This window comes from Mus caroli, chromosome X (genome assembly GCF_900094665.2).
Source record: "Mus caroli chromosome X, CAROLI_EIJ_v1.1, whole genome shotgun sequence".
Taxonomy (NCBI): Eukaryota; Metazoa; Chordata; class Mammalia; order Rodentia; family Muridae; genus Mus; species Mus caroli.
Window position 1 is genome coordinate 98,778,565 of NC_034589.1, and position 24,452 is coordinate 98,803,016.

Sequence of the window (24,452 nt, forward strand, 5' to 3'; positions counted from 1 at the left end):
TTTTTTTTTCTGAATTGTTATTGTGTTATTTAGTTGAGAATTTCATACAGCAAATTTTAATAAAATTCTTTCCCTTCAAAAAAAAAAAAAAAAAAGAAAGAAAAACAACAAGAAGAATCCCAGTTACAAGGTCTAGAAAATATTTTAACAAAGTCAAAGAAGAAAATTTTCCTAACCTAAGGGACATGTCTATAAAGGTACAAGAAGCTTAGAGAACACCAAATAGGTTGAACACAAAAAGAAAATCCTATGCCAAATAATAATCAAAACACTAAAAACACAGAACAAAGAAAGAATATTAAAAAGTGCAAGAAAAAAGGCCAAGTAACATAACAAAGCAGACCTAGTAGGATTATACCTTATTTCTCAATGGAGACTGTAAATGCCAGAAGGGCCTAGAGAGACATGCTGCTCTAAGAAACCACAGACATCAGTCCAGACTACTATACACAAAAAAAATTCTACCACTATAGATGGAGAAAACAGGATATTCCATGACAAAATCAATTTTAAACAATATGTATTCACAAATCCAGCACTGCAGAAGGCACTAGAAGGAAAACTACAATCAAAGGAAGTTAATTACAACCATAAAATATAGTCAATAAATAATCTCACACCAGTGAAACCGAAAGAATGGGAACACACACACACACACATACCCCAATATCAAAATAATAAGAATTAACAAGAATTGGTCATTGTTCTCTCTCAATGTCGATGAACTCAATAAAAATACACAGATTAACAAAATAGATGTGAAATCTGGATCCATCCTTCTGCTGCATACAAGAAACATACCTCAATATCAAAGATAGTCATTACCTCAGAGTAAATGGTTGTAAAAAGGTTTTCCAAGTAAGTGGACCTAAGAAACAAGTTGGTATTGACAGTAAATAGACTTCACAGGAAAATTAATCAAAAGTGATCATGAAGGACACTTCATACACATCAAAGTAAAAATCAACCAATATGAAATTTCAATTTTTGACATCTATGCTCCAAACACAAAAGCACCCACATTTGTACAGGATATACTAAAGCTTAAATCACACACTGCTCTTCACATATCAATACTGGGAAACTTAAAGTACCCACTCCCATTATTGGCCAGATCATTGAGAAAAAAAAATAAACAGAAATAGAGCTAATAGATGTTATGAGCAAAATGGACCTAAGATATCTTTTGTGTTTTACCCAAACACTAAACAATATGTTTTTTTCTCAGCACCTCATGGAACATTCTCGAAAATTGGTCATATAGTCAGTCAATCACAGAGCAAGCCTCAATAATTACAAGAAAATTGAAATACTTTCTTGAATCTTATCAGACCACTATGGATTAAAGCTGGACTTCAACAACAACAGAAACACCAGAAAGCCTACACACTCATGGGAACTGAACAATTTTCTACTCAGTGACCACTGGGTCAAAGAAGAAATAAGAAATTAAAGATTTTCTATAATTCAATGAAGATGAAGGCACAAAATACCTAAATTTATGGGACACAATGAAAGTGGTGCTAAGAGGAAAATTCATAGCACTAAGTGTCTACATAAAGAAATTGGAGAAATCTCATGTTAGGAACTTAACAGTACAACTAAAATCTCTAGAACAAAAAGAAGCAAGTTCACCCACGAGGAGTAGATAACAGGAAATAATCAAATTTAGGGCTGAAATCAATAAAATAGAAACTAAGAGAACAATACAAAGAATCAACGAAACAGAGTCGATTCTTTGAGAAAATGAACAAGAGAAACAAATCTTTATCCAAACTAACTAAAATGCAGAGACAGAATATGCAAATTAACAAAAATCAGAAATAAAAAGGCAGAAATAACAATAAACAGTGAGGAAATTCAAAGACCTAGATCCCATAAAATTGGAAAATCTAATATAAATGAATAATGTTCTCAATACCTATCTTTACTTACCTACCCTTAACTTACCAAAGGTAAGCCAAGTTCAGATAAACAATTTAAATAGATCTATAATCCCCACAGACAGAGAAGCACTCATTAAAAATCTCCCAACCAGCCGGGCGTGGTGGTGCACGCCTTTAATCCCAGCACTTGGGAGGCAGAGGCAGGCAGATTTCTGAGTTCGAGGCCAGCCTGGTGTACAAAGTGAGTTCCAGGACAGCCAGGGCTATACAGAGAAACCCTGTCTCGAAAAAAACCCAAAACAAACAAACAAACAAACACCAAAAAAAATCTCCCACCCCCCCAAAAGCCCAATTATTATTCCACATAATAGAAACAGAAGGAACACAGTCAAATTTATTTTATTAGGCCACAATTATCCTGATACTCAAACCACATAAAGATTCACCAAAGAAAATTACAGACCAATTCCTCTTATGAACATTGATGAAAAATACTCAAAAAACAAATCCAATAGTACACCAAAAATATCCTTCACCATGATCAAATAGGTTTCATCCCAAAGATGCAGGGATGTTCAACACATAAAAATCTATCAATGTAATCCACTATATAAACAAACAGAAAGAAAAAAAAACCGACGTGATCATATCATTAGATGCTGAAAAAGCCTTTAATAAAATCCAATGTGCCTCCATGTTAAAAGTCTTGGGGATATCAGAGACACCTAAACATAATAAAGGCAATTTATACAGCAAGCAAGTAGCCAACGTCAAATTAAATGGAGATAAAATCAAAGCAATTGCACTAAAGTCAGGAGCAAGGCAAGGCTGTTATTCACTTTCTCCATACCTACTCAATGTAGTAATTGAACTTATCTAGAGCACTGTGGGAATGTCCAGCCAATGACTGGTTTAATTTGAAGCCCACATCACCAGAGGGAGCCCATGCCTGACACTGAGGACTGAGACTAGAAGCTTGGAAGCCCAGAGATCCATAATAGAATCAAATAAAACGGGGAAAAAGTCAATGAAATGATTCCTAATATTCTGCCATACTCATAATTCAGTGCCCAAACCAATTGTCATCATAGAGACATTGTCCAGCAACTGATGGAAGTAAATGCAGAGACCCACAGCCAAACACTAGGATGAGCCAGGAGAATCTTGCAGAAGCAGGGAAGGAAAGATTCTAGGAACTAGAGGGTCAAGGACACCAGGAGAACATGACCTACAGAGTCAACTAAGCAGGGCTCACAGCGACTGAAGGAGCAACGATGGACCCTGTATGGGTCTGAGCTAGGTCCTCTGCATATATGTGATGGTTGTATAGCTTGGTGTTTTTATGGGACTCCTAACAGTGGGAGTGGGGAGTATCTCTGACACTTTTGCTTAGAGTTAGGACCCTTTTCCTCCTACTGGATTGTTTTGCAACAATTTTCAAATGTCCGTGTGCAGGGTGGTTGAGATCGCTAAGTGGATAAAGGCAGTTGTTAAGTCTATGAGAACCAACTCCTACAAGCTGTCTCCTAATATCCACATTCTCAATGCGGCACATGTGTGCAAGAGTATACACACACACACACAGTCACTCTACATTGAAAAATGTAATAAAAATTCAGCATACATACTTCACCAAAGACTGAACCATTATCTGAATTATAGAGTTCAAGAATTTAGCCACCCACTCTCAGGTCATTCTGAAGAACCAGGAGAAAAGTGCCTTTAGGCCATCTGCTTGTTCATCCTACCACTTCAAAGTGAAAACTTGCTCCAACCTCCCTAATACAGAGAGAACTCATGATTCTCATGTTCCTGCATCCCTCTGTGTAGACAAGGTTCTTGACCTTTGCTCTCAAATATACACCAGTGTAGTTCGTTCTACATTAAAAACATGCAGCATATTTCTTTCCTGTGCCTCTCCCAGTTGGGCTATTTCTTAAGATTATTATTCACACTGTAGTGCAAACTGATTTGAAACTCTCTACGTAACTAAGGCTGGTCTTGAACTCATGGCAATTCTCCTACCTCATCCTCCCAAGTGTTGAAATTACAGATACAAGTCACCACACCTGGTTGGCATAGTTTTTTATAATTAATTTTGTGTCTAGAATACTCATCCTGTAAACCACAGGGACACTGAATATTTTTTAAATATGTTGCTCCAGTGAGGTTTCAAATCACTAGAGAAATCAAATAGCTTGTGAACTGTAACCCTGAGCTGTCACTACTCACCGGCATAGAAATGAAATGGAAAAACATGCTTTTTCCCTTTAGAAAACAGGCACAGTGGAGCCCTTCACTTATCTGGCAGTGATTACTGGGGGGGGGGGGCATCAGAAGCTGCTAGAGTTAGTGTTATAACCTGAAATCCCAAAGTCTTTCAAATGTCTTTTCTTCTTTTCTTTCACCAGATGCAGAGGTTTGCAAGACAACCAGAACATGGCCAAATGCCAAAGGAAAAAAATTCCTCTGAGCATGCAGTTGTTCTGCATGTCATCACTGTGTTGTGATGTGAATAGCCCATTATGGGGATAGCTTGTAAAATAATGCCTCATAAACACCTTGATAAAATTATGGATGCTAAAATTACATGCTAGAAGTAGCATTAAGAAGTTGTTATTAAGCAACATCTTTGGACAGTAGATTACATTTTGTTTTGCTCTTAGGAGGTAGTGGGAAATGTGTATGTGTGTTGGGGTGTGCGAGGGGGGGGAGTAACTTGTGCATGTATTCTTGGGTGCCTCCAAGTGTATGTCATAGTCTGTTGTGAACGCAGCAAGATGAGCAGCAGAGTGAGAAAGGAAAGTGGCTTTGCTCCACATTTCCAGACAAATGCCAAAGCTGTTACTGCGGCAATTATCTAACAAGCCTTTTTTCTTCTTCTTCTTTAAAAGCTATTGTTAGAGACTCTTTATTTTAAAAAGAGATTATTTTCTGTAACATCTTTCATACCAGTTGATGACTAAAAGCATTTGTGTTGGTAGTGAGGGAAAATTAGGAGAGAGAAGTACCTTGCAATTATGCACTGTAATTCAAATAGGAACAGCAGTTGTAGACCTAGCAATTGAGAGTCCTTATTAAAACCTCCATTTTGGCTCAGGAGAGAAATCCTTAGATTATGATAAGGGTGAAATTTGTCAGCCAGTCAGTTAGTTACATCTCCGTTTGAGCAGAGAACTTAACAATGAGGTGTTGATTCTGACGTTAAATATATTGCCTTACTTTACTTACACCGCTTTGTGAACTCCAACAGGGCTGGAGCTTGTGCAGCAGTTATTTGAAGGAGTCGTGAGGATAAGGAAAGAGTCTCATAGTTTTTTGCCCAAGGTTTACAGAACATTTGATGAAATTTTAAGAATTACTCACATGTTCATTCCATGGTTTATCTAACCCTAGCATCTGAATTTTTATCAGCTGGTTCCAGGGTTTACCTAATTAACCCATAGGAGTTTCTCTGATATCAGCATAATATCCTGGTGACATATGGCATTACATTTTGAAAAGCATAGTTTCTTTTTCATTAATGTCAACTTAAAATGTTAGGCTTTCATCCAAGGTATACTGATTTCTCCTAATTATCCACTAGACATCTACTGCTCATCAATTTATATAAACTTTTCATAAAGCAGGTTATGTTACCAACTCTTTAAATTTTTTAAAAAAGATTTATTCATTTTATATGTAGGAGTGTTTGCTTGCACACACGTTCACTACTTGTGTGCTGTGTCTGAGGAGGCCATAAGGAAACATAGCTTACCTGGGAACTGCAGTTACCATATGGATGCTGGACATTGAACCTGGGTTCTCTGCATGAACAGCAAGTGTTCTTAACCACTGAGCAATGTTGCCAGCTCCCACATATGTTACCAGTTCTTGAGGATTATCTTATAAATTTAGCAGCCATTATGCAAAATGGAGCTTCATTTTCATTGACATGAATTAGATCTCGATCTCTCTCTCTCTCTCCCTCTCTGTTTTGTCAAGACAGGGTTTCTCTGTGTAGCTCTGGGTGTTCTGGAACTCACTCTGTAAACCAGGCTGGCCTCGATTTCAGAAATCTGCCTGCCTTTGACTCCCAAGTGCTGGGATTAAAAGCATGTGCCACCACGCCCAGCCACTCTTTGTCTCTTTACACTGTATATATACTAGGTAAATATTCACTCACTGAACTATACCAGTAGCTTAATTGTTAGTATTTTCAAGTTCCAAAGATCTGTCTCATTCCTGTGCATTAGGAGTTGGTACAAAATACTGAAAGAACAAAATACATATGTTTATGTGTATCGGAAAATATTAAAAATGAACCTTTAGGTTCCCATGCTATTCTAAGCCCTGGTGGTTTGGGCAGCCTGTTCTTATCTCATGCAGACTCTCTGGACTGAACTCCTGAAACGTCTCCACCCAGCTTGCTAGGTTCCCACTGGTGGGTCGTTACCAAGCCAACTCCATGCTCCAAAACCCCACGACCTTTGTGGTGCACATCAGGCAACCCCACGCTTTGCCGCTGTACCTTTCTCTCTTGAACCCAGACAAACTGCCATGTGAAGGAAAACACAACACAAACTTCAGAAACAACAGCAACTCAATTGCGGGGCGAAACAACTAAAATCCTAATCTTGTAAGCCTTATTAGATCTAAATCCTCTAGAGGCAAATCCTAACGTATCCATCATTGAAACTGGGAGACACTAGTAGCTACATCTTGTTCTTATGCTACCCCTGTCCAAAAAGAACCTGTTAGGAACTCTCTCCTGCTTCCTCTCTTGTGCTGTCCAACCCGGAAGTCCTACCTACTCGCCCAGTGATTGGCTCCTTTATTCATTAGGGGACTCACTCACTCCTTTTTCCCCTTGTCTGCAACCCCTCCCAGGAGAGCAGAATTAGCACCAAAATACAAACAGCACCAGGCCCATCCACAACATTTATGAATGTGAATTATAATATTAATCTTTGTCAAAATGATCGGATTTGGAATCGCCTAGGAGACATACTTCTGGTTGTGTCTGTGAGGCTGTTTACAGAAAGATTTAACTGAAGAAAGAAAAATCTACCCAAAATATGGAGGGCACCATCTCATGGACTTGACTCCCGGACTGAATAAAAAGTGAAAAATAAACCTGTTGAGGTCCAGTATTTGTGTCTTTGGTTCTTTATTGTCAATGCAATGTAACTAGCTGCCTTATATTCCCACCAATATGTTTTTCCCAAAACAATGGACTGTAACCTCTCAAACTATGGGCTAAAATAAATCTTTCCTTTTTAAAAAATTTGCCCTTGTCAGATAATTGTGTTAGAGCAAAACTAATATGAAGGGTTTTTTTTTTTTTTCATTTTTTTTCTTGTGTTAAAAAGATGTGGCACAGAGATGTCAGGTAAAACAATGAATTTGGAACCAGCTGATTGGCTTGAACTCTGGATTTGCTATTTAATAACAATATATCCTTGGGTTGGGGATGATGCTCTATGGTAGAGTAGTTGCCTGGCTTGTTTGAGGCCCTGGGTTTCTCTCCTAGAAGTAAGACAAAAATCAAACAAAAAGGTGCTGGGAAGATGGCACAGTGGGTAAATATGCTTGACAATACAATGAGTTAGGTTGCAATTGTCCAAGCATAACTGCCCACAATCCCAACATGTGCACAGTCAATGGGAGGTTGAAACAGGATATTCAGCAGCTCATGGTCCAGCTAGTCTGTTTCTCTTTTAAAGATGTATTTTATTTTATGTGCATGTGTGTGCCTGAGTGTATATATATGCACCACATGCATGCACGTTCCCCAGGGACCAGAGAAGATCATCTGGCACTTGAGTTACTGGGAGGCACTGGATGTGAGTGCTGGGAACCAAACCTGAGTTCTCCACAATAGCAGCAAGTGCTCGTTATCACAGAGGCATCTCCACATCCCATCAGCTAGCATGGTTTAAACATTGTGTCTCAAACAAAGTGGAATGGCGAGGACCAACAGTTAAAACTTGTCCTTCGATGTCCATATGTGTGCTACGGTATGTATGTGCCCACAGCCATATACATATATACCTATAAGACTCTCTTACACATATACCATGAAACGAAACATTTGTTCCAAATTATGTGTCCTTGAGAAGCCAGTTAGCCATAGTTATGTACATATAAATATACATGTACGCAATATATACAAAATATATTTAAATGTATTGATAAACATTTATAATATACACATAAATGCTTGTCTCACAAAGTTTTTATGAGTATTATTTTCCAATGCATTGATACATCTGACATATTAGAATAACTTAACATGTAGTTTTTTTCTCTTTTTTTTCTTAACTCTTGGTGGTTTATAGTCTTAGAAATGATAATTAAAAACTACACAAACTTTATTGGAAGAAATACGATGGCTTGTTAAAAAAATGAGGAAAATGGCTTGTTTCTAGTCCTCTACTTGGTGTTGAGCCAGTCTTTCATTGATTCATTCATGTTGGGGACATAGGAGCAAACTGGGCTAATCTTTTGAGTAACAGTCTTTGGCTTCCCTCATAGCTCCAAGTAGATAATTGGAATATTATTATTGTGCATGTACAATTTGAACTAAGGGAATCCATTGATTCAGCACTGTCAGGATTATTCACAGCAGACTTTAAAGGGAAGCAGAAATTACCTGTTGTCTACATAGCGGCTAGGGATTTATAGATCGATTCTCTCTGGCTGTGGAAGTGACAGGAACACAGAAAGCACAGGTTGGTTCCCTTAGAATGTATTACCTTTTGTTGATTGAACCTATAAATCTATCTCAGTTACATGGTGCTAACTTTATTTTAATATCATTAAGTTTCAAAGTTTAAAGGCATCTGGGATGCTATTTGGCACAGTGGTCTAGAAAACGCACATGTCTTCTTTACAACACCTCTAATAACCAGTTGTCTAGCTTTTGTTTGAAGATCTGAAGTTGTAATACAGAATCGATCAATGCCTAGGGGGTCAACACATCTTATTGCCGGAAAACTCTGTCAGACTTGTTTTTCTTATATAGAAATATCCTTCCTGGCAACACCCTCTCATTGATCTTAATTGTGCATTACGGAAAGAAAAACAGATTGTTTGAAAACCACAGCCTGTATCCAGACATTTAAAGATGCTTCACAACTCAATAAAATGGGCTAAAGACTTAACCAGATACTTCCCCTAAAGAAGAGTTAGATGGCAGTGAGACATGTGAAAAGATGCTTGGCATTAGCAGTCATTACAGAGATACAAATCAAAGTCACAAGGAGACATTGCTTTATGCACAGTAAAATGATTAAAAAAAAAACAAATAAAGCTACAAATGAAAATAAGTGACATCAAGGATTTAGACCAACTAGCGTTGTCATATACAATGGCAGGGAAGCAAGAAGGGCAGAACCACAGAAGCAGACACTTAGATAGTTCTTTATCCAATTAAACATACCACATGAGCACAAATCTTACTCCTTAGTATTTACCAAGAGAAAAAAAGACATTGTCACAAAGGCATATTTTTCAAATTTTTAATGGTTCTGGAAATTTTTAATGGTTCTAGCACATGTCAACCAAGTACTTTACCACTGTCCTTGTCTGTGTACGTGTATATATTTATCAGCTTCATTCAGTGTAGCTCAAAACTGGAAAGAATTCAAATGCACCTGAACTAGTGTGTGAAAGACTGACTTAGGGTACAATTGAAATGTGCACTAACCAGCAGCAATGAAAAGGAAGAAACTATTTATATGTGCAGTGGCATGGAGGAATCCTTTAAAACTGTATAGTACTAGGAAGGCAAATATAGAAGATTGCACACTGTATGCTTCAATCTATATAGCATTAGGGAAAGATAAAATTGTATGGGACCAATAAATAAATAAATAAATAAATAAATAAATAAATAAATAAATAAAAGCAGTGGTGGTGAGCAGCAGGGAGTGAGGATTGTTTGCAAATGGGTCAGATGGAATAATCTGAAATAATGTTAATATTTTATACTTTCATTGTGGTGGTGTTTACATCATTGTCTATGTTTTTCAAAGGTCATCAATATGAACACTTAAAATGGATGTCTTTAAGTTTTCAAAAATCATATCTCAATAAATCTGACAAAACTTAAGTTTTTCTTGAATTTTTAATTTCTTAGATTAATATTTAAATCAAATCATAATACACCCATATTAAAAATTACTCTAATAGTCACTTAAAAACACCGGAGAATAAACTGGTAAGTAAAAAAAAGTTAAGTTACATAATAATAGGTATAGTGTTACCCAGTGTTTAAAAAGTCAAGCTTATAAAAATCTATACTTCTATTTCTAACTGTAAGGAATAACTAACTATAATTGCTAACTGTAATCAATAAGAGTTCAAGTCAAACTAAAGATAATAGATTCCTATGGTTAGTGAGAGATAATGAGAACTCAAATCTTTACATTATATATGTCTACACTTTTAAACAATGAATCTTTTAGAAATATGTTAATCTATCAAGAACACAGCCTTCATTAGAGTCCTCAAGCCTTTATTAGAAAGTGATTTTTTTTTAAATGAGCATTAAACCTGCTGCTAGAGGTATTGCAGGTGTGGCTGCTGTGTCACATGTGCAGCAGTAGGTGGCAGAGTGATTAGTAGCCTAACATTTCCTGAAAAAAGTGAGCCTAAGACTACCACCAGTCTGGCACGAGAGGGTGTGGACAGAGAGAAAGCCTGAGATGACCATCAGTCTGGTGCCAGGCAGGCTTGGACAGGCTCCTAAGATGGGGAGCAAGCCAGAGTCTAAAAGAACCCCACCTGGGACCACAGACCTCAGGCAAAAGTGAGCCTGAGACAGACAATCCTCACAAGGGGCCACTTGAGCAGGTCAGGTGAGGGACAAGTCTGAGATGACTACCAGACCAGCACCATGGGGCCCTGACAGCTACCCTGAGATGGCCACCAGTCTGGTACCACACAGGCCTTGAAGGGTGGACCATGCCCAAGATAACCCCTGCTAGGCACCATAAGGCCCAGGTGGGACATACACTCCTGAGACCATTCCTGAGATGTCCCCGTAAAATCTGAGACCCCAGTGCAAGTAAGTGGTAGAGAAGTGGAAGAGAAAAAGAAACAGAAGGATGTAGACACAATGAAGAAAGGAAGAACTGGAGACTCAAGGGTAGTGAGGAACAGCCTGACATGAGTAGCCAGTGATGTCACCTGGGACCATGGTGGGGTCCCGGACTGTGCTGACACAGGGGGCCCTGTCTAGGTCTGTGGCCCTGCAAGAGCAGGGGTTTGTTGCCCCCAAAGGCCAGGTGGATGTCCCTGGTCTGGACTGCTACCTGGTGACATGTTGATGTTCCAGGGCTGTGCAGAACTGGTCCCAGCCCTCATCTGGGCATCATCAGAGACCTAGCCCTGGAAGCATAAAGGTGGGAGAGCTGATTCTGCCTCTAACCAGTTGGAATACTTGGGTTAGCATCCCAGCACCTTGTGGAAGTTGTAGCTGACCCAGCCCTGAGGGTAGAAGCGTGGGAGAGCTGGCCCTACCACTTGTCTCCTGTGCAGTAGAGTGAGAAAGAGTTATCCTCTTCCCCCTTGCCGCTCACCATCTGCAGCAGGCAGAAGAGCTGGCCCTGAGGTTATTAGAACAGTAGAGTTATCCCTGCCTCTCACTTGCTGCAACACTTGGGAGAGCAGGCCCTGCACCTCACCCGGGCAGCACAGTAGAGCTGACCCTGGATGTGAAGGCTGTGGGTGAGTTGGCCCTTCGGGCATAAGCATAAGAGAGCTGGCCCTGCCTCTGGTCTCCTGTGTGGTGGTGAGAGATCCCCTCACCTCCCTTTTGCCTTCACCACTGGCAGTGGGCTAGAAAGCTGACCTTGACAAGGTCATGAGATTAGGAGAGCTGTCTTTGCTCCTCAACGGCTGCAGCACTTGGGGGAGCAGGCCCTGCACCTCACCTGGGCAGCACTGTAGGGCTATCTCTGGATATGGGGGTTGTGGGTGAGCCAGCCTCAAGGGCATAAGTGTGGGAGAGCCAATTTTGCCTTTTGTCTGCTATGTGGTGGTGTCAGTGTGGGAGAGATTCCCTGCCCTCCTTTTTGCCCTTGCCATTGGGGCAGGTGGGAGAGTTGGCCTAGATGGGGTCATGAGAGCATTAGAGCAGGCCCTGCATTTTGCCTTGGTAGCACAGTAGAGCTAACCCTGGACATGGGGGTTATAGGTGTAGCCAGCCCAAGGGCGTGAGATCAGAAGAGCCCCAGTGGGCTAACCAGCTCAGATACCTTTCAGACCCAGATCTAGGGGTTATGAATTGGCCCTAACATATACCGCATCAATGAACTGCTGGGCTGCATGAAGGGACCAGTCCTACAGATCTCAAACTACAGGGTCTCCATGACACAGGGCAACAACAGGATATCCAAGAAGAGGCCCAGTGAGGTTCCAGTATTGCTAGTGTAGCAGAAGCCAGAGGCCTCATTGCAATTAAACATTTGCAAGCAAAGAAGTGTGGGCAAAAGGGTATACTGTGGGACACACTGTGACATACTACACTTTCCATAATGAGATTTTTTTCTCTGTTGTAGGAAAGGTTGCAAGAGTGGAGGGGCTTAGGAGGAGAGGGGGAGATGAGCGGGATTGGGATGCATGATGTGAAAATCACAAAGAGCCAATTAAAATTTTAAGAAATGATCATTAAAGTCTATCATCATTGTTGTCGTTGTCACCACCGCCATCACCACCACCACCATCATCGATGCTATGAGACAAAATTACCCTATTTAGACCAGGTTAGCCTAGAACTTGCAATGTATCAAAGGCTGACCTCAAAGTTATGATCCTCCTGCATCTGTCTCAATTCTTTATAATGTGTTACCATGGTCAGCAGTATACATTTGTTTTAGTTGTTTTAGTTACATTTCTTTTGAACCAGGCATTGTTGTGGATAGCCCTGGGGCTAATTATATTTGATGTTAATTCCATTCTCCAGTGAGTGGTTGAGTGGCTGAGTGGCTGAAGTCAGCACTCAGGTGATTTCCTGTAAACCTGCTTCCCACCTTAATTTGTAAAATAAAGGAGAGTTGATGATTGGGCAGATAAAGGGAAGGTGGAGCAGAAGGTGGGAGAGAAAAGAAGGAGAAAAAGGAAGTGGGAGAGGACACAGAGGAGGAGGAAGAAGGAGAAAAGCGGAGCAGAAGCACATGGCCTGGAGAAACTGCAAGTTCTAAGCGGTCTCATAAGCTGTGGAAGATGGTAGTGTAGTGGTAGATCTGCCCAATCTAGCCGCGCAGCATGTAATCATATTAATTGTGTTGTGTTTTCATTGCCGGGGCATATTTGGGTTGGAGAGATTTACCGAATGAGAAACAAGGCATGGTGGTGTATGTTTGTAATCCCAGTACTTTGGAGGCATAAGCAAGCAGGAAGAACACCACAAGTTTGAAGTCAGCCTAGTCTATAACAAACCTCAAGACTGTTTCAAAAATACCACCACAAAGAAGGATTGGTGATATAGTTCAGAGGTAGAGTTCTTCCTGAGCAAGCATGCAGTCCTAAATCTCTATTACTTTAAAAACCAAACAAAAATGAAAATTCTGCTTTGGGGCTGTGGATATAGCTTAGGGAGAGAGTGCTTCCCTAGCAAAGACAAAGCCATGGGTTCAATCTTGGGGAACATTTTTATTTTAGCTGGCATGTTACCACAAAATTTTACATATTAATGGGGTTCTATACAATGTTTTAACACACACACACACACACAGGTCAGGCTAAGCATATCTATCTTCCCAAATATTCATGTTCCCTATGGCAAAATTATTCAAAGTATTTCTTCTGGACTTTTGAAATAGACAATTTACCTAGAGACAGTTTTACCTCCTATGTATCTATAACTTAATAACCAATGACCAGTCCCTCTCTTCCTACCTGACCCCTACTTTCATCAGCCATCTCTGGTAAACACTATCTTACTCTGATTTTTATCTTTCATCCCACAGATCAGCGACGTTGTGTAACCTTTCTGTATCTGGCTTATTTTATTGAACACAATGACTTGCAGTTCTATCCATGCTCTATCAGATATCAAGGAATCATGTTTTAATGGCTGTCTAACATTCCACTGTGTTTATGTATATTTTCTTTACCAATTAATCACATGAAAGAGATTTAGGTTACTATTTTATGGTTGTTGTGGGTAATATCATGATGAATATGAAATTTCAGGTATTTCTGCTTCAACAAACTGGTTTTTATCTCCTTTTCACATATGCCAGAGTGAGACAGTGAGATCATGTGGTAATTCAATTTTATTTTAGTTTTGAATGAAACTCCATGCTGATGGCCATAATGATGTACTAATTTACATTCCACCAACAGTGTGCAGCAATTCCCTGTCCTCCTCATTGTCACCAACAATTACTAAACTTATTATTTGCCGTTTATGTGCTTGACTGTTTTACCTGGATGTCTGTATGTGTACTGCATGCATGCTTGGTACCTGTGGAGGCCAGAAGAGCATGTTGGATGCCCTGGAACTGGAGTTACAGATATCTGTGAGCTGCCATGTAGGTGCTAGGAACTAAACCCAGATCCCTGGAAGAGCAGCCAGTGCTCTTAACTGCTGAGCTCTTAAACCACCAAGACACTTCTCTAGCCCCTCTCATTTTGGCTTTCTTTTCACTTTCCCAAATAGTTACATTGAGCTTTAAAAAAAAATATACCCACTGAGCATTTGAATGTCTTCTTTGGAAAAATGTCTAAGTCCCATTTTAAAATTGAGTTTATTAGGGGTTTTGCTTTCTATTTTTTATTTCTTATATATTAGAGCTACCAAGCATTGGGCAGATGTATATATAGCATGCCTCTTTCAAAAGTCATGTATTATTAAGAACTCTGACTGGGAACACAGCTCAATGGCAGAGTTCTTCCCTCTCCCGTCCTGGGTTTAATCCTCAGTGTCATAAAGAAAGAGTGTGATGCAGGGTTTGATGGTTTATAACTGAAGATTCCAACACTTGGAAGAATGAAGGAGGAGAAATGTGCATTCTGTGGCTGCTTGGACTATATACCAAGGCTCTACCTTGATGAATTAATAATTAAACAATCAAGAAAATATCAATAGCACTGAGATAACTCATCAAAACCATAGTGAAGATTTCTATTACAATCTGGCAAAGATAAAAAAAAAATCATACTGTAGCATACTGTCTTCCCTCTGAGCTATCTTTTACAATCCTGGTATTTTTTAATAGATTAGCTATAAGTTAAGGCTAGCCTTAGCTGTGAAGCTGACACAGAGCAGATATTTCCATGTTTTTTTTTTTATTTTGAAGACATGATGAATCTCTTGTATTAGTTTTCTTAGTTCACAATAATGTACTATAGACTAGGTGCCTTAATCAATAGAAATTAATTTTCTCACAGTTCTGGAGACAAGCCAAGGTAAGGGTGCCATCTCAGGCCTCTTTCCTTGGCATGCACACCACCATCTTCATCCTCTGTCTTCAATATTGTCTTCCTTCTATAATCACCTATCCTTAAATTCCCTTCTATTTTGAAGACACCTGAATTCACTCCAGTGACCTCATTTTAACTTAATTACTCCAAATAAAGTTACATTTTGAAGTACATGTGGCTAGACACCACCTATAAATTTTGGGGTACTCAAGTCCATAGTCACTTTAATATTTATGAAGTACATCCATTTCTGAGAAGGTAAGTAATTGCAATCATTTTCCTTTAAGGAAGAATCCAGAGAATTTCATATGTAAATCATCAAAATCTAATGAATCTGCACAGGACAAGCTGAACTTTTGTTTACAATGATTAATGACCTTTTGGGAAGATGAGAAACTGTGAACAGTGTATTACTCTTAATTATATTTGGGCTGAATGATGGATCATGCCTGATGCCCTTATCGTTCTTAAGTTTATTTTTAGCCTCACCTCATTCTTGGTTCTTATTAAATTTCTAATTGTTAGCTTATCCCTGATCCTCATTTCAGGGTTATTGAAGGGATTTTTTTTTTTTTGCAATCAAGATCTTCAACACAGATCATGCTGAGGAAGATCATCTTTATAATATACTTATGAAAGCAAGGGGAATATATTATTATCATATTTTAGTATAAAATAAGATAGCATGTTATATCTTTTAAAAATTTTTGGAGTCCTGACCTGAGTCAAAAAGATTGATACAGTTTGTAACATTGTGAGGTGTGCTGCAGATGACTTGGACTTTAGCCTCTATTCTTTTTCACAAAAATTAACATGACTAGGAAAAAATATTTTATCTATTTGGATCTTATTGTGCTACAATATGAATACATGAGTTCTGACCATATATTCATGAGAGAAGTCATGGGAAATTATAGTCCTGAAATATCTCATACTACTTTGCAGAACCTTCAGAGTCTTTCCAATGTCAGTACCAGCAGCAGTCATCATCAAATGGTAAGTACCTGATACTACTTTATATTTATCATGTATCAAGCACTATGTTAAAACACTTATTCAAAATAACCATAGAAGGTAAGTGCTATTTCTATTTTATGGATGAGGAAAGTGAGACCGAGATTATTTTCCCCATGGCATGCACGTAGTAAGTGGCAAAGTCAACTAATGCCAGGTAGGCCTGACACCAAAATTTTTCTTATCCATTACTGTTACAACTCTCCTAACTTGTAAAGCACTGTTAATAGAATTTTGAAACTTGAAATTTACCAGGCACTTTATTCATTTCATGGGGTTGTGGTAACAAATTACTATAACCTGGGTGATTTACAAGAATAGAAATGTATTACCTCACAGTTCTGGAGTATGTTCTTGCTCAAAACTCCAGTACTGAATCTTTCCCTGCCTTTCCCTAGCTCTTGTTGGTTACAGACAATCCTTAGTGCTCCTTTGCGACACTACAACCACCCTTCCTCCATCCCAGAAATGTTTTCCATACCTATATATCCAATTTTCCTTTAGAACACCAGTTACTGAGGCTTTCTCTAATCTTGTATAACTTCACCATGACATGATAATATGACATGATAATATGCCTCCAGTCCTATTGCAAATAGGGACACATCCACATGATTAATGTAGCCATGAATTTTGGTGGAAGACTATTCAAACCAGTACAGGAACCATAAAGTAGACAAAAAAATAAAAAAAAAAAACCTTTTCTAGTATTTTTGGCTTAAAGTTTTCTTAAACTTTGGAGACAATGAAACGTCAGGTGATATGGCTACTTCAGTTCCGTCTGACAGTCACGTTGCTTACTTTAAAGGTTCAAAGTAGTTGGAGACAAATCATAAATTCACAGAGCTATAAGGAACCTCAGATAGTAATTAGCTTACTGTTTATTGCAAGTTTGCTTCGTTAAATGTTAACATCTCTGTTGTTACTCTTTCATGTCAGGATTCCTAACAAAGCAGACTAGCTACAGACATTTAGTAGTTTACAGTAGAGCCTTGAGATGTCAAAGCATTGTTATTTTTGTAGTAATTAAAGTTCAAAGTAGGCAAGTTACTTTATGAAGGCCACAGAGCTAGGAAATGACACAGCTAGAACTCCAACTTATATCTTGTGTCTCCTAAATTTCATTACACCCATTACAGAATGTGGAAGCAAAATCTAATGCCATTGCTTATTTTATGGATCAATTTAAGAATTGTCAGGGGACAGGAACTTCAGACTCCTACTATCAGAAGGGATATTAAGTTAAACATTTCTGTATTATCAGGATATGAAGCACAGTAAATTGTTTATGATGATGATGATGAATAACACTGTTATTATTATACTTTTATGGTAGACTATCATGTAAGTCTCCCCCCAGCTATATTGAAAGTTTGTAATAGAAAATACTTAGTATTTATATAAGATGATTTCTGACTTTAAGAACCATACATAAAATTAGATGGCAAGCCGGGTGGTGTTAGCACACGCCTTTAATCCCAGCACTGGGGAGGCAGAGGCAGGCAGGATCTCTGTGAGTTTGAGGCCAGCCTTTTCTACAGAGAGAGTTCCAAGACAGCCAGGGCTACATAATGAGACCCTGTCTCAAAAAAAAAAATCATACATGCTTGGAGATGATGGTGGTGCACACCTTTAATCCCAGCACTCAAGAGCAGAGGCAAGTGGATTTCTAAGTTTAAGGGCAGCCTGGTCTACAGAGAAAGTTACAGGACAGTCAGGGTTATACAGAGAAATCCTGTCTCANAAAAAAAAAAATCAAATAAAAACCCAAACAAAACAAAAAAGAAAAAAACTTAAAAAAAAGAAAACGGAAAAAAAGGAAAGAAAAAGTCACCTTAAGACTCTTAAGACTTCCTCTGCTGCTGTCACAGTAACAATGCATGTTTATTGAGCTTTTAGGATGTGCTCTGTTCACCTTTGTTCTGCTTTATGTACAATTAAATTGTCTTCATGACACCTTCACAAATCAGGCAGTAATATTGTTTCTATTATGTATGCAAATGATAGGATGAGTGTAAACTGTTTTATCAAGAAAATAGTCAAGCTGTAAATTCAACCTGGCTCTGGAGCCTGCACTTTTAAGTCCTAGTGCCCATTGTTTCCCATTCCTACTGCTCTGTTATCCATGGGTAAATGAGCAACAACAAAGCAGAGAGGTAACACAGCAGATCTTAAATGCTGTGAAGGTTAATGAATTCTAACACTGAACTCTCATGAAATGAGAATTAAAAGTGACACTGTAAAACGCTTCCATATGTACTCTCGATCTTCCCGATAAAATAACATAAAGCTAATTGTTCATGGAAACTCATGATTAGCTTCCACGTTTTAAATGCAAAGGGCCTCACTGCTTTTAAAAATGGATCAAGCTAAGCTGGTGATGATGTGTTGAAAGGAACACAAGAATATATAGGAACTGTGATGGTCAAGGTCTGTGGGACCCTTCCTGACTCTATGTGTTGAAGACGGAATGGATTAGAAAGAAAGGCCGGGTAGCTAGGACAATAATTACAGAAGAGAGAGGTTAGAGCTGGTCATTATGGAAGAAATTATCATGTATCTTGATAATTTCTAATTGCTATTTTATGGCTAAAAGGGCCACTGAAAATATGTGTTGCTCCATTTCTGAGTAATATTCCTTAAAACATCACCCTAAATGTTCTAATGAACCACGTACATTTTTTGTAAAGTTGCTCAGTTTAAAGACTTTATATAATTTAGTTTTTGTACGAGAAAAGGATATGTGATACATTCCTAACCAACACAGTTCCCAATAGACACTTACCTTTTTCCGCTGGACTCAAAACAGTCACTGTGGAGAGAAAAGAAAATGGGTGTTAGAAGACAGGGCAGAGGAGACAGATTAAATATCAGTAACATTTTATAATGTGTTGCCTAGTTAATGTTTTCACAGTATTATGTTTTGAACAAGTTACATGATGGTTAGGGATAGGGGTTAGGGTTAGAATGATTAAATTTCATCCTATACTAGCTCATTTCTCTTAAATCTTTAGTAACTAAGAACTCACAGGCCGTTGATATGTTGATATGGGTCAATGGTTAAAGGTGCTTGCTGCCAAGCCTGACAATCTAAGTTTGATCTCCAGGACCTATATGATGGTAGGAGAGAAAGAATTCCCGCTCATGCCATGTCATGCATGAGCACAAATCTTCCACAGATTAAATGTAATACAATTTTGAAAAGAATCAACACTCATTTAACAAATATAGAAATAACCTTTTAGAAGACACAACAAATCAGATGATATAAGAGATAAATAACATGGTGTTATAAACTTAAAAACTGATAAACTAGGAGGGTATTACAGATGTCCCTCAAGTGTATGATAAAGCTATATCCCAGTTGACCCACTGTTGAAAACAACATTAAACTGAAAGTGCTGGGTTTGAGGTATAGGTCAATTGGTAGAATGTGTGCTTAGCCTTCCTCTCATTTCCTAGCACCACATAAACCTGGGAATGGTGTTCCATGCCTGTATCTCAGAACTTGGGAGGTGGTAGGAGCGGGAGTTATCGTTCAAGATCATACTCAGCTACATAGTGAGTTCAAGGGAAAATATGAAGAGAAAAAAGGAAAGAAAATTATTTTAATAATCTAAATTATGGAATCTCATAGTTTAGTGTACCTGACCTATTGTGCTGGGTAGTATTATATCAGCTTGACAAAAGCTAGAGTCATCTGGGAAAGAGGAACTCTCAGTTAAGAAAATGACTCCATAAGAATGAGCTAGAGAGCAATGGTTCTCAGCATGTGGATCCCACCCCCTTTGGCAAACCTCTATCTCCAAAAATATTTACATTACGATTCATAACAGTAGCAAAGCTAAAGTTATGAAATAGTAAAAAAATAAGTTTACGGTTGGGGGTCACCACAGCATGAGCAACTGTATTAAAGGGCCGCATCATTAGGAAGGTTGAGAACCACTGATATAGGGCATTTTCTTAATTAGTGATTCATGGAAGGGCACAGCTCACTGTGGGTGGTGCCATCCCTGAGATGATGGTTCTAGCCCTGGGCTGGTGTTCCTGGTTGCTCTGTAAGAAAGCAGGGTGAGCAAATCAAAAGGAGCAAGCCAGTAAGCAGCACCCCTCCTTGGCCTCTACATCAGCTCCTGCCTCCAGGTTCCAGCTTATCTTATTAATTATAAGATAAAATAAATCCTTTCACCCATAAGTTGATTTTGGTATGGTATTTTATCACAGCAATAGAAACTCTAAGTAAGACATCTATCTTATATGTCCTTAGAATACTTAGGTTAACCTACCTCTAAACAAAGACCACCTAATAAAAAGCCTGTTTATAATAAAATGTTGACTACCTTATGATTCATTGAATACTGCACTGAAAGCAGTAAGCTTGGGACTAGATTCTAGTCTCCAGAGATTTTCCCACATACTGCATCTAGCTCCTCCAATCATCCCTTGTAGGTTTATCATGAATTGTGTATTACTCGTGTTTAAAACACCATTGTAAAATGGTACCTATCTGTCTTTATCATCACCATCTCTGTGTACTTGATTTTAAGGGAAGCAGAACTACAGTTTTAAAATTTTTTTTTGTCAGAACAGTTAAGAGTAAGGCAAATGGGTGAAAACAGTGAGTGAGAATATATTTCAGGTGTGATTTCTTCAGTCCTTCCTTCTCTTTACAGGCAGACATGTATGTGTATTTTTTATTATTATTTGAATGACCATTTGAATGGAACTTTTAAACAATGTCACATTTGGTCAGTATTAAAAATCTTGATTTCTTCTTTTTCTATAGTACACAAGTTTGTAGTGGTACAGAGACACTACAGAATCCTAATCAGCTGAAAAGAAAAATGAAGTCGTGACATGTGCAATCAAATGGATGAACTGGAGAATATTATTATACTGAGTAAGGTAACTCAGAAGCTGAGAGACAGACACTGCATGCTCTCTTTTAATTCTGGTTTCTAGTTCTGAATCTTCAGAGTTGCATACAGAACTCGAGGAACAAAAAGTCAGGAAAGTAGGAAAGGATTATTGAGGACGGGAAGAGGAGTACTAGAGAGAGGGATAGCAGGGCACAGGTGCTATGAAAGGCGAATGGGGAAACGGGGGTGGGGGCTTAATTGAGCAGAAGGGTAATACAGAGGAAGAGGGAGGAAGAAGAAATAAAGAACACTAAGGGTATTTTTAAAAGCCATAGGGAAACACATTATTTTTTAAGCTTACTTAAAATACATTCTATGATACATATGTATATATATATATTTTTGTAATGGAATTACCCCATGTAGGAGTAATAACGCTTTCCCAGGAACCACAGCGAGTCTAACAAAAACCTCAGTGCCAGGCAAAGGACATCTCCCAAGAGATCCCTCAAGACAATATAGACCCTTTGTTTACTTCACACAACTTGAAGGTATGACCCCATTGCTGAAGACACCATACACTTTAGTTACAATACTTAGAAGAATCAAGTTGGTACTGACTTGGAAGCCTCCTCTTTAATAGCTAGCTCTCATAGTATAAGAAGGTGCTTTGCAAGCCGCCAATGGAGAATTATTAACAGTCTTGCCCAGCTGCTAAACCTGAGAACCACAGCAATGACTGAACTTACAAGATATCCCAATGGTGCAAAAATAGCACTTATGTTTGAGGACTAAATGGACTTTTCTCTAAATAGACTTAAGGCCCATTCAGTAGGAGATAGCTCATTTCTGTTACTGTAAAACAGACAAGAACCTGTGACTTCAGAAGACACTACTATTTTCTACATTAATGCAGCTTTGAACTGTATTCTAAATAGCCTCTTACTAGTATATGAGTGTATCTCTCCCTTCATCAAAAAAGCTTTTTTTTTTTCTTATCAGATGGGGGTTACTACAGAGATCCACAACTGGTCAAAAGGCAGGGAACATCTCACTGCTGAATGCTCACCTCCCCCCCTCCCCCAACTGGAATATCTACAACACAATCTCCATTATGCAAGTTGGCTCTAGGAACTTTGCATTAAGGAGAAAGATTTTAAGAGCCTAAGGATCAGAACAACTGCTGTGAGTGAGCATCTTCCTGGCATGACTGGAGTGCTGCACCCATATTCTCTCTGCATGGTTGCCTATAAGTTTCACCAGTTGACATGTTGACATGGAAGTGTCCATAGAAGAAAATTTCACAATGCCCTACACCTAGAAGAAGAGTTGAAAAGCTGCTAAAGGAGGGGGGATTAGTTTTCTCCAGGGATGAGTCCCTTGATAGATTTCCCAATTCTAACTGGCCAGTCCAAACACATATACATTTACATGCAGGGAATACTAATTGGGCTCATTAAGGTTTACGTGAGAGTGTGTGTGTGTGTGTGTGTGTGTACAACAGCAATAATTATAGAACAGGTCATGAATTGTTGAGAGTGTGGGAAGAGTACAGAGGGGGAGATGGAGGAGCAGAGGGAGAGGTAAAAATGATGTAAATATAGTGTACTCGTATATGAAATTCTCAAAAACGGTTAAAATTAAAATAAAGTCAATGAATGAAAGTAGTACATGCTCTAAAGTATATAAAAAAGGTGTTGATGGGTCAATGTAGGATGTTATGATTTTTGTACATGCCATGATTGTGCTGATGACCCAAAACAGTAAACTAGGTTAATTACATCTCTTTGAAATGGAGTGAGTAGGTGTTAGAGATGGCTCAGTGGTCAGAGTGTTTGCTGCTTTTGTAGAAGACCTAGGTTCAGTTCTAAGCATTCATGTCACACAGCCTAACAGCTGCCTGTTACATCAGTTCCAGGGCATTCAACACTTAGCGTTCATGGCCACATGCACACATATGTGTATGAGTACACGCACACACACACACGCACACACCTTAAAAAGTAAAACTTCCTGGGTATATACCCAAAAGATGCTCCAACATATATAACAAGGACACATGCTCCACTATGTTCATAGCAGCCTTATTCATAATAGCCAGAAGCTGGAAAGAACCCAGATGTCCCTCAACAGAGGAATGGATACAGAAAATGTGGTACCTTTACACAATGGAGTACTACTCAGCTATTAAAAACAATGACTTCATGAAACTCACATCCTGAGTGAGGTAACCCAGACACAAAAGAACACACATAGTACACACTCGCTGATAAGTAGATATTAGCCCAAAAGCTCAAAATACCCAAGATACAATTCACAGACCACATGAAGCTCAAGAAGAAGAAAAACCAAACTGTGGATGCTTCGGTCCTTCTTAGAAGGGGGAACAAAATACTCAAGAGAGGAAATACAGTGATGAAGTGTGGAGTAGATACTGAAGGGAAGGCCATACAGAGACTGCCCCACCTGGGGATCCATCCCATATACAGTCACCAAACCCAGACACTATTGTGGATGCCAGGACCTGCTTGCTGACAGGAGCCTGATATAGCTCTCTCCTGAGAGGCTCTGCCAGAGCCTGACAAATACAGAGGCAGATGCTCGCAGCCAAACATTGGACTGAGTCCTGGGTCCCCAATGGAGGAGTTACGAGAAAGGACTGAAGGAGTTGAAGGGGTTTGCAACCCCATAGAAAGAACAACAATATCAACCAACCGGATCCCCTACCCCAGAGCTCCCAGGGTCTGAACCACAAACCAAAGAGTACACATGGAGGGACTCATGGCTCCAGCTGCATATGTAGCAGAGGATGGCCTTGTCGGTCATCAATGGGAGGAGAGGCCCTTGGTCCTGTGAAGGCTGGATTGATGTCCCAGTGTAGTCGGGAATGCCAGGGCAGGAAGATTGGAGTGTGTGTGTGGGGGAGCACCCTCATAGAAGCAAGGGGAGGGGGAATGGGATAGGGGGGTTTCAGAGGGGAAATCAGGAAAGGGTATAACATTTGACATGTAAATAAATAAAATATCCAGTAGAAAAAAATGCAAAAAAAAAAGAGTAAAACTTAAATGATGAAGTGAGTAAAGCTGAGTTGCTTGGAGACTAATCGTAATGAAGAGTAGCCGATTAACTGATATTTGATAAATCAGGCTGAATGCTCTTGCTCTCACTCACTGGTATTTTGGCTTGGCTTGGGTTGTTTTTTTAGTATTCAGGAATTGTTCCTTTTTTCCCCTTCCTTCCTTCCTTCCTTCCTTCCTTCCTTCCTTCCTTCCTTCCT

At 39.0% G+C, this 24,452-nt stretch overlaps 1 protein-coding gene and 1 pseudogene across 1 annotated transcript in view; one reads left to right on the plus strand and one right to left on the minus strand.

Annotated features, from left to right (window-relative positions):
• Positions 1 to 24,452, minus strand: part of Zdhhc15 (zinc finger DHHC-type containing 15) — a 117,627-nt gene that overhangs the window by 65,717 nt on the left and 27,458 nt on the right. Inside the window, exon 2 of the mRNA XM_021153468.1 lies at positions 19,102 to 19,128. Coding sequence (XP_021009127.1) covers positions 19,102 to 19,128 — 27 coding nt within the window. The remainder of the gene's footprint in view (positions 1 to 19,101; positions 19,129 to 24,452) is intronic.
• LOC115030202 lies at positions 10,424 to 10,530 on the plus strand (annotated as a pseudogene).